This window comes from Pelobates fuscus, chromosome 2, assembly GCF_036172605.1.
Source record: "Pelobates fuscus isolate aPelFus1 chromosome 2, aPelFus1.pri, whole genome shotgun sequence".
NCBI lineage: Eukaryota > Metazoa > Chordata > Amphibia > Anura > Pelobatidae > Pelobates > Pelobates fuscus.
The window spans coordinates 249,637,305-249,647,915 of NC_086318.1; the positions used below are offsets into that span (position 1 = coordinate 249,637,305).

The window sequence follows — 10,611 nt, forward strand, 5'->3', positions numbered from 1 at the left end:
AAATACATCGTTGTTACACTGTAATTGTAAGACACACTGAGATGATTTGAAATGTGCTCCGGGTGAAAGGAAACCGGCAGATGCTATATAAACGAAAGTAAGCAGACAGACCGCATCCATTGATAAAGCCGCCGAATGCGGAGAAACGCATCTGGAGGGGTCTGAATCTTATCACTATCAGCCATCATCTATCATCTTTGTTCCAGTAAAGACCATTGTTTGAAACCTCTGCAGCACCAATATTCAGCTGTTTCGGAACGCCAAACATTTTTAAATAAGGTCTGGACTTTTTAGTCGCTTAATCTGTGATTTTTAAAAGACCAATTATACATACAAGTGGAAAGTTTTTTTTCTATATTTTTTAAATATCGTTAGAATAAAACTGATTTTTAACTATCAATCTTCAATGTGGTAAATGAAAAGTACATGGTATATTGAGACCCCTTTTTTTCTATCTTTTACATATATATGGATCCATGTGATGGAGTGGACAGCTTAACACATTTCTTTGGGACACCCTTACTGGACTTTTATTCATTTTCTCACATTATTGTATTGAATTAAGGTTTTTCTGTATTTTCTGTGATATATGCTACTTGCTATACAGCATTATTTAGAAGAGAAGGGTTTTTAATAATTGAAATTAATAGTTCTAAGCATACTTATACACCAAGTCAAAACAGACTGTGATTTTATTAAGAATCATGGTTATTACAAAAGTTATTTAAAAAAAAAATACAGCAGCTAGTGTCTTACAACTACAAAAACCAATACATCACGTTGATCTATTATGTAACTCATGTGATGTTTAATGTTGTAAATCACACACAACTTGTTAATATATTAAAGTGTATTTTTTAACATTGGGTAGATACACTTGCACAAACTGCCAATATTCAATAAAATGCAGAGGTAAAACCTGTCTTAAATGCTGCTGTCCTTGTTTCCATCAGTCACACCCTTTTATTCACTGAGCTAATGCACCCAATATCCCAGAGCACCCTCTTACATTACAGGTTACATGCATTAGACCGCCATAGAACATTATGTATAGCGAGTCCAATATAATATGTTCAGTGAATAGTAGGGTATGACAAAAGATGATAAAGGCAACAAAATAAAAAATTTAATAAAGTGCCTCTCTCAAATATCCAGATTATCGTAGTGTGAGAGAGAAGATCCACTAGTCAGAAATGTTATTCAACATTATTATAAGCTTGACTGAATATATCTACAACACAGTAAAATAAATCAGCAACCAGATAAGTTAATTTGTTTTCTTAATTTTTGGTAGTTATTGGTTAATATACTAACAAGATCCAAACTCTTCAATCCATTTTTCATATTTTTCTATGTCCAAGGCAGAGACAGATTTTGATACTTTCTTTAAAGCCATTTCAAAATCTTCCATTGTGGTAGGCATATGCATGTCATCTTTTGAAAGATTTCGTATTTGTTCAGGTGTTAAGCCTTCTATTCGTCTCCTCATTGCCATTAAGGATGCATCTCTGTGAATGAGTAATAATTTATTATGAGTAATCATGATTTTATATACAGTTTTGTTGCTGAGCCTCTTCTGAGCTTGGTTTCATGCCCGTGCTGAATAAATTTTATTTTACTGGGATCAGTTCACTTTTCTAGAACAATCTAGAGCAGGGTTGGCAACCTTCAGCACTCCAGATGTTGCCTTAATGCTGGCAAAGCATCATGGGAGGTGTAGTGCAAAACATCTGGAGTGATGAAAATTGCTTACCCCTGATCTAGAGGGTAATACAATTGTATCAATTATCAGACATAGATATTTACAAACCATGAAGAAAAAAACAGTCTGGATTGATACACAAATTAAAATGATGTAACCGGATTTTATAAATTTGTAAAAATAATGAAAAATGTCAAATGGCATGGGATACAGAGTTTTTTTATACACCTCTCCACATTTTGGAAAGAAAAAAAAAAAGACCAAAATAAAAGTTATAGAAAATATTTTATATCAACTAAATAATCTAGCGCTAAACATCCGGATTAATAAAATACACTTGCACAGTTCCTCAAATAAAACAATAAGTGTTTACTTATGCTTTACAATTCCCATACTAAGTGTACATCTCAAACCTTTATGCAGTCATTTATGGACTGTCAAAGCTTGTAATATATGAGTTACCATTATGTTGACTATCTCTTTCTGAACTAAGGCGTCTCTTTAGTAAAGAGTAGTTTTTGGTTTTATCAGAGTCTATAAGGAATTATAAACCGCGGCTAGCAGAATTCTTGCAAAGCCAGAATATTCATAGATATAATATTTGATATGGAGGGTGCTTTTTAATGCAAGGAGATATATCACTGCCATTCTGGGGTCGAGAGTTGTTTTTTTCTTGTTGCAAAATTGGAACCTTTTTTTTATTTTTTTGGATCAACAGCAGAAACAGATGTGAGAAAGGCTGAAATAAAATGTGTCCATAAAGTTCAGCCTATCTAACTATATATGAGTTAAGGATTGATTGGCATAATTTAGTTAACACTAGCAGAGACTAGGAATCTATTGAAATTGGAGCCCCTACCAGAGCTTTTACACATAACCAAAGGAAAAGCAATACTACTTCTAAAAATGTAAATTAAAGGGACTCTCCAGGCAGCCGAATTTACTTACCTGGTTCCAGCTCCGGGAGCCTCAAAATGACGAAATAGGCGGGCGCGAGCAATCCCTTGTGCGCATGCGCGGCTTCGCCACACATGCGCACATACTTCAGAGGGCGGCATTCATGCCGCCCTCTGAAGTCCTGAGTGCACTACCGCGCATGCGCGGCCGCGAGCTGAGCTGACTGACAGCTCAGCTCGCGGTCTTTGCCCGCACCCCTCCCCTGCTGACAGGCTGGAGAGAGAAGGCGCGCACACAGTGCCTTTCTCTCCTGCACACGTCAGACTTATTTTAATACGTCTGACGTGTACAGGGCCTTTTTAGGGCCCTGCATGATAGGAAGTCCCTCTGGTGGCCGTCTGAGTGAAAACTCTGAAAATACAGTGTTTACATTAGATTGCCTGCAGGGAGCTATAGATCTCACCTGAACAAATACATTAGGCTGTAGTTGTTCAGGTGACTATAGTGTCCCTTTAAGATTCAGTGTCTACAGTGTGACAAACAGGAATATTAGAGGGGGAAAACTCTGGAGAGAAGCCTTATTTATTATTTTCCATGAACTCTTATTTAGAAAATCTCTAGAATAAATTCTCTATCAAATATAATTTTGGGCTACTTTTATTTAGAATCAACCCATTGTGGAATTTATATCAGAATAGACTCTCTATGAGCATATACAGATAGTTAGATTTACAATGTATTTATTTTTTTAATCAAAAGTCATTTACTGACAGTTTAACATGTGTTTTAAATATAAGAACCAAAAAAGGGGGGGGGGGGGAGGGGGAGGGAGGGAGACCCTATTAAAACATACAGAGAAAATCCCTCTCGCCCTATATAGAATTCATACCATGCAAGTTTCTATAGGTGACAATAATACACCAATCATCACTGGCAACTCCATAATTAAAATAAATCATAAAGTTACTAACAAAAATATTTGCATACATAAAATTTAATACATAAACAGAAATTGTGTGTGAATGTATAGTTTTTATATATCCATATCGTCACACAATTTAAATTTATATACACACACACACAATATTTATATACATGCATTCAGTTTTATATATGCAAATATTTTGTTTAAAACTATTTATAATAAAAAAGAAATTTAAAAAAAATGAAAAACAAAAAGCAGCTATAAATATTTTTGTGCACGTGTATATTTTTGTATTTAAAAATGGAGAATTGCTTCAGGAACTGGACAGAAGAAGTCCAACCCTGTTGCAAAGATGGACTGTGTGGATAATTAGGGCATAACCCAAATATAATTCAATGTATACACTAATAAGGAAAAAAGCTCCAAAACTGGAGCTAAAACCTCAAAAAATGACCACTAATATATAATTTCTCATGGTAAGAAAATCGTAATTAAAAATATTTGAAGCCTTTATTATTCAAAAATAATGCCACGCAACACATACAACATAGACGGTTGTGAAAAAAAGAATAAGTAAAATAAATTGTGAAAAAAAGAAAATTATAATTAAACTAGAGAGAAACAAATAGCCAGAACAGTAATCCTTACTAACTTAAACATTCAATGTTTCTTTTATAGCATCCACTGGCATAAATCTGTTTATATAGTCAGCTTTATAAAATGAATTTGTAAGAAAGTATCTTTAGAAACAAATCAGTCCTTACTTGAATTTATTTGAAACAAAGTAACTACGGAGTATATCAGAATAGAACTACAACTGTATAACCCACTCTCACTTGAAGGGGCCTCCTATGCAGATGGCAGATAGAGCACTTATTATAGAGTTAAATTAGTAATTTAGGACTTAATTACAGTAATATGTAAGATATTACAGATATATAGGAAGTTTTTTTTTTTAGATAGCACCTGTGGTCACCGGTTGCATAATGTTTCAAATAGTTGCATTAGTTAAATACATTCACAAAAATTGCAAGACTAGCCACTAGATAAGATATATGATCAAGAATGTATCTGCCACAATTAAGGTGCAAATCTACTTCTCAGATTGTTTATGAGTAACTTGTTAAATCTATAGAAATAGTACCTGTGGCAACTGGTTGCAGTAATTCCAAAACAAATTATTTTTAGAAATCACTTATTAAAGGGCTAGCAAACAGCATTTGTAATCCACAATGCTCTGCCACAATAGAGGCACACATCTAAGTGCTAAGAAGTTAGATTAAATAGTATTCAAGAGTTGCCATCAATTACAAATAGTAGGTACCCTTTTTTATTTTTTAAATATGAGTTACACAAATTAGAGGAGATTATAGTAGAGGTATAATCTAATATAGCATACCAACATGTATATGGCTAAGAGTATCAAGATTCCACCATATGAAAACTAAAACCAGGGCACCCGTTAAATCTTTATCAAGATCAAACAAAAGACATTAAAATAGCTCATGAGTTGCATTTTCAGTTGAATTTGGGGAAACTACTTGAAGCATTTGCTGTGTTGAGCTATTTCAATAGCTTTTGTTTGATATGTTTAAACTTGCGAACTATGCTTCCAACGGTTTCTCTAGGAACATTCAGTGCCTTAGCTATCTTTTTCCTTGTTTGTGAAGGGCGATGATCTCTTCTCTCAAAGGGACACTATAGGCACCCAGACCTCTTCATCTCATTGAAGTGGTCTAGATGCTCTGTCCCAGGTCCCTTAACTCGGCAAAGGTAATTACTGCGGTTTTTAAGAAACTGTAATAATTACCTTTCAGGGATAACTCCACCTCTAGTGGCTGTCTACCAAACAGCCACTAGAGGGACTTCCGTGCTGTTAAGCGACCTTTGGTCGCCTAAATGACACTGGACGTCCTCACACTATGCATGAGAACTTTCAGCGGCATCCGAATAGGAAAACATCGTGGCCTTTGTGAACCATTCTTTTAAGTTAGCCATATTTCTAACATACAGTCAAGCATGCAAACCCCTGACCAGTTGAGGTATTTCAAGTGTTCCAGTTCAAGCCCACCTGGTGCAACTAATGAAGACCTTTATTATTTGCATCAGGTGTGCTTGAGACAATACCTGTTTTGCATATTTGTTCTGTTGTGAGGGATTCTATTCAGGGGGTTGAAAAATTTTGAGACTGGAGAAACTGTAAGTTTCATGTTCAGTTGAATTTGGGGAAACTACTAAAATTTCAATTGCTTTTGTTTGATTGGGTCTGGTTGTCAACGGGAGTGGATTACAACTGTTACATATTTTTTCACTGGTTTAGTCATGATGGGGGTATTATTCACCTCTATTTGAATACATAACTGTGTTTTCCTCCTTTCTCATGGTTTACTAGATATGACCCTTTGTTTCATTGACTATCTCGCAATCCTGCATGCATGCACTACTGAGGAGGATTCTTTGGTGGGATGTGAGGTATTTCTTACGTCACTCAACCTCACTACCACGTCCTGGTGTGCATATAGTTTTGGTGGTAGCATGCTTTATCATCTTGATAAAAATCTATGTCAGAGAATGAAACGTCAACTTATTTCATTTGGATATATTCGCTGAATGAACAGCATAATTTCATCACAAATACAAATCCCTGAGTCTGCCTCTTCTTGGTGTATATATCTATTTATATATATATATATATATATATAGACATTTCTCTCAGGAAAATACACTGGAACTATAAGAAGTATGAGGAAGACAGTTGTTTAATGAAAGGGTCTATAAACCAATAAATGGCAATTGCTTCTTTATATATGCCCCCCCCCCACTCCCCCCAAAAAATAATTAGCAATAAAACAAAAGTAGCAATTTCTCGTGCTTTCAATTCTCTGATTTTGTTACTATGACATAACAAAAATGTGCCATTTAATGTGACACTGCTTCTTTATTCAGGCATAGAGAAGAGTCAGCAACCAACCATACAACATTTCAATATTAAGCATATATATTCCCTGTATGTGGGGGCACAAGGAATTTCTACATTCGTGTTTTTTGTAAATTCTGTTTTTCAGGTTTTAAAGAACGGCAGTTTTCTTCCTAAGGCATACCTGCAAACATTTGTAATATCTGCACCAGAATAACCATCCATGTTCTCTGCGATGTTCTCAATATCAACATCATCTGCAAGTTCCAATTCTCGAAGATTTATTCGTAAAAGCTCTCCTCTCCCTTTCGCTGTAAAAACATTCACACAATAGAAACATGTTACACTTTGGAAGAAAATGAGACAAGTTAAAATAAATACTACGTGAGCCATTCAAGACCTGCTTTAGTTTATAGTTTGTAAAAACTACTGTTGAATTCATGCTGCTTGTGTTATAGAATGCATTCTTTGTAAGCAGTTTGTATTATAGAATGCATTTTTTCATTTTTAAGAAAAAAGGGAGGGGGGCACACACCTTCATATTGATTACCTCTTCCTTCCTAAGGTAGCTTACATTTTAATTAAATTAACCCACTAAGTAAAGCTTTTGTATTCATGTACGAGTACAGCAAACATTCATCACACCATTAAGCCTTTTAACCTCTTAGTATGTGTCCAGGCAGGGCACAGAAGCACAGAGCTAAATTTGCTCGCCTCAAGGGTGAAATTCTAAAATATTAACACTGACACCGACAGCATTAAAATGAGTGTGCCTGCTCCCCTAACAGGGACAAAGAGTTCCTGAGGCCTGCACCTTGATCTTGGGAGGCATCCGTGGTCTGTCTCCCGCCGAGTCTGCGACAAAACTGCTGCATGGGTCCTGCTTCCCCCTCTCTGAAATGGTGGGACCAAGCCGACCACATTGGCCTATAGCACTATACCATGGCTCAACTGGAGGTGTTTGACACATTCGGGGCTACTTTAGAGAAGTGTAAGAAGCTGGCAACTTTAGACACTTTTCGACTGGGGTATTGGAAAAAAATCACAGGGTGAGGCCTGAGAGAACCCTCACAGGTGATTTGACTTCAAGGACAACTGTCACGTCCACTCTATGCCTACCTGGGCCTAGGGCAAACCAGGGATCAGCCCCAACACACCAGCTACACAAGCAAAGGAGCACAATATACAAGCGACGACATCTACACAAGCCTTACAGAGCATTCCCCATTTTGCAAGATGGGAACAACTTGGTCTCAGGGAGTTCCTTTTTGGTGGCATTGCAGTTTTGCTGGCTCTAGAACAGGCCTGGGGCAGAGGGGTACCTCACCTCGGTACTGCTGTGCTACTCATCTTAGAAGTCTGTGCAAACATGCAAGACATATGCCAAGCCAGGGCATTGGCTGACTGTCATTTTCTCTGAGCTGGCCTGCCATGATTGTTATTGATGCAGATCCCCTCTCATTGACTTGTATACGAGCGATATATAAGAGGCATTTCATTCTCATACTCATTAGGTTTTGTTTTATTTTGTTTAGTTGCTTTTGTTTTCTCCAACACCTGTCAGCTAGTTCAGCTTGTATGTCATGTCATTCTCAGTGGTGTATTTAAGATTTGTGCTGTCCTAGGCATGTCGAAACTCAGGCACCCCCCCTAATCTAAATTTGCCCCACCCCTTCCTGTTTAGGACCAAAATGCACTTTGACTGACAGGCACAAACTGATACAACCACTCAGTGACATGCACACCCTCTCAGATATGCATACATACTCATTAATTTGACACACACAATCACCACACAAACTAACAGACACATGCACTTACTAATAGACACTCACCCACAGACACAAACACACAAACTCACATTTACACACACATTCACTCACAGACACACACACACTGACATACACACACACACACTGACATACATTGCCTCACACACTAACCAATTTATTTTTTATTTTATTTTTATTAAAACCCACCCAGCCTCCCTACCTTTGGGAGAGCTGGAGTGGATTCTTTACCTGGGGGTAAAAATGTACCTGGTATCCAGTGTAGGTGCTGGGCTGTATGGCCAGCTGAGCAGGCAGGAGTCTGGTCAATGTTGGCGGTGAGGGAGCTATGATCTTCCTGCTCAGCTCCCTCGCGCGCTGCTTAGTGATCCCGGAAGCCGCAATGATGTCATATTCCAGCTCCCGGCATCACAGCTGAGCACTAAGAGCTCAGAGGACAGTGCTCCCTCACTGCGGTGATGCAAGGCTCCTTGACCCAAGGCTCAAGCTACAGATGACCTGATGTCCAGTCTGTATTTACTTTAAAGGATCACTATAGTGTAAGGTTTTAACCTCTTCAGCGCCACAGGGCACTATAGTGTCAGGAAAACCGCTTTTGTTTTCCTGACACTATAGTCATCCTTTAAAGTAAATACACTTACTTTAAATACACTTCCCTCTCCTCCCCCAGCGATGTCAGCTCCCTCTGCAGACGTCATCGGAGACGAATGTGCATGCACGGCAAGTGCCGTGCGCGCATTCAAGATGTCAATAGGAAAGCATTTCTCAATGCTTTCCTATGGACGCTGTGCATGATGGATGCATAATATGTCTCCAGCGTCACAGATGCGCCTCTAGTGCTGTCCGGAAGACAGCCACTATAGACTGGCTTAACCCTGCAGGGTTAAAACCTGAGGGGCCTGGCACCCAGACCACTTCATTGAGCTGAAGTGGTCTGGGTGACTACAGTGTCACTTTCATGTTATGCTTTGAACTTTTAGTCTAATTTTCAGTGTCTGACAAGTAAGCATAAATTCTTTACTTGTGACATTCTGTGGTTTCTGAGGAGACTATTGCAGCTTCACCCTCAGCACCCCTTCTTATGTTCCAACTTATGTACTAATTTTTTATATGTAACCATTGTAATATGCTTAGTTCTGTAAATTTTATGGTACAAAGAGCCTTCAAGCATCCTGTTTTTGTCGCGCAAGTCACAAAGCTGTTTTACCAAGTACTATATAGTCTTAAAGCAAACCAATAAAAAGAGGAAGTAATCTTTGAATCACAAAGTGCCTGGTTTCATTTGATTGCTTCACTGAGCGGCTCGAACTTATGTCAAATTTGGTTTCCCCAAATTTGTTTTTTTGAACATATCTTTGGGTAACTTTATATCCGTATCACCGCTCACCTGTAATATTGGAAGCTACCCACCTTTTTTTTTTCGTCTTTTAGTCCCTAACTAACCTACTACTAAATTCCCTAGTTTACCCCTAACTTCCATCTACCACAGCCAACTAAATGACACATTTAAAATGAATCAAATTAAAAAGTTGCAATCTGGTTGTCTATTCACGGTTGAAGAAATAACCTTTAGTGTTGGTTTACTTACAGGTGATACTCGAAAAATTAGAATATTGTGCAAAAGTTCATTTATTTCAGTAATGCAACAGAAAAGGGGAAACTAATATAGGAGATAGACACATTACATGCAAAGCAAGATAGTTCAAGCCGTGATTTGTCATAAGTGCGATGATTATGGCTTACAGCTCATGAAAACCCCAAATCCACAATCGCAGTGAATTAGAATATTACATGCAATCAATAAAACAAGGAGTGTACATAGAACAATATCGAATCTCTGAAAAGGTTGATAGCTTGATAGCTTCCATGCCTCAATGCTGCGTGGCATGGAAGCTATCAGGCTGTGGCACTGCTGAGGTGTTATGGAAGACCAGGATGCTTCAATAGCGGCCTATAGTTCTTCTGCATTGTTCGGTTTCATGTCTCATCTTTCTCTTGGCAATGCCCCGTAGATTCTCTATAGGGTGCAGGTCAGGCGAGTTTGCTGGCCAATCAAGCACAGTAATCTCACGGTCATTGAACCAGGCTTTGGTGCTTTTAGTAGTGTGGGCAGGTGCCAAGTCCTGCTGGAAAATGAAGTCAGCATCCCTGTGGCGGAACCAGCCTCGTCCCCTGGGCATTGGAGAAGACTGATTGCCAGCCTCCTGCCCTGTGACTATGGCCCCATGTTAAAATGCTTGATTTTCCCATGCAAAGACCCGAAAGCCGGGTCATTCGGTACTTTCCCTATTTGAACAGTGATACCCCAGATAGCTATGCCATGGAGCCCATTCGTATAACGAAAGACTATGTGAAAGACTTTGGCTCCATGGCAATTAAA

General features: G+C 38.2%; 1 protein-coding gene across 2 annotated transcripts in view; it reads right to left on the minus strand.

Moving 5' to 3' along the window:
* Positions 1–672: 672 nt before the first annotated feature.
* KATNA1 (katanin catalytic subunit A1) overlaps positions 673–10,611 on the minus strand; it is a 71,295-nt gene continuing 61,356 nt past the window's right edge. For both annotated transcript variants that reach the window (XM_063441218.1, XM_063441219.1), the window contains exons 10-11: positions 6,626–6,752; positions 673–1,508 (exon numbers count right to left, since the gene is read on the minus strand). In XM_063441218.1, the coding sequence (XP_063297288.1) occupies positions 1,310–1,508; positions 6,626–6,752 (326 nt within the window). In that variant the 3' untranslated portion in view covers positions 673–1,309. The remainder of the gene's footprint in view (positions 1,509–6,625; positions 6,753–10,611) is intronic.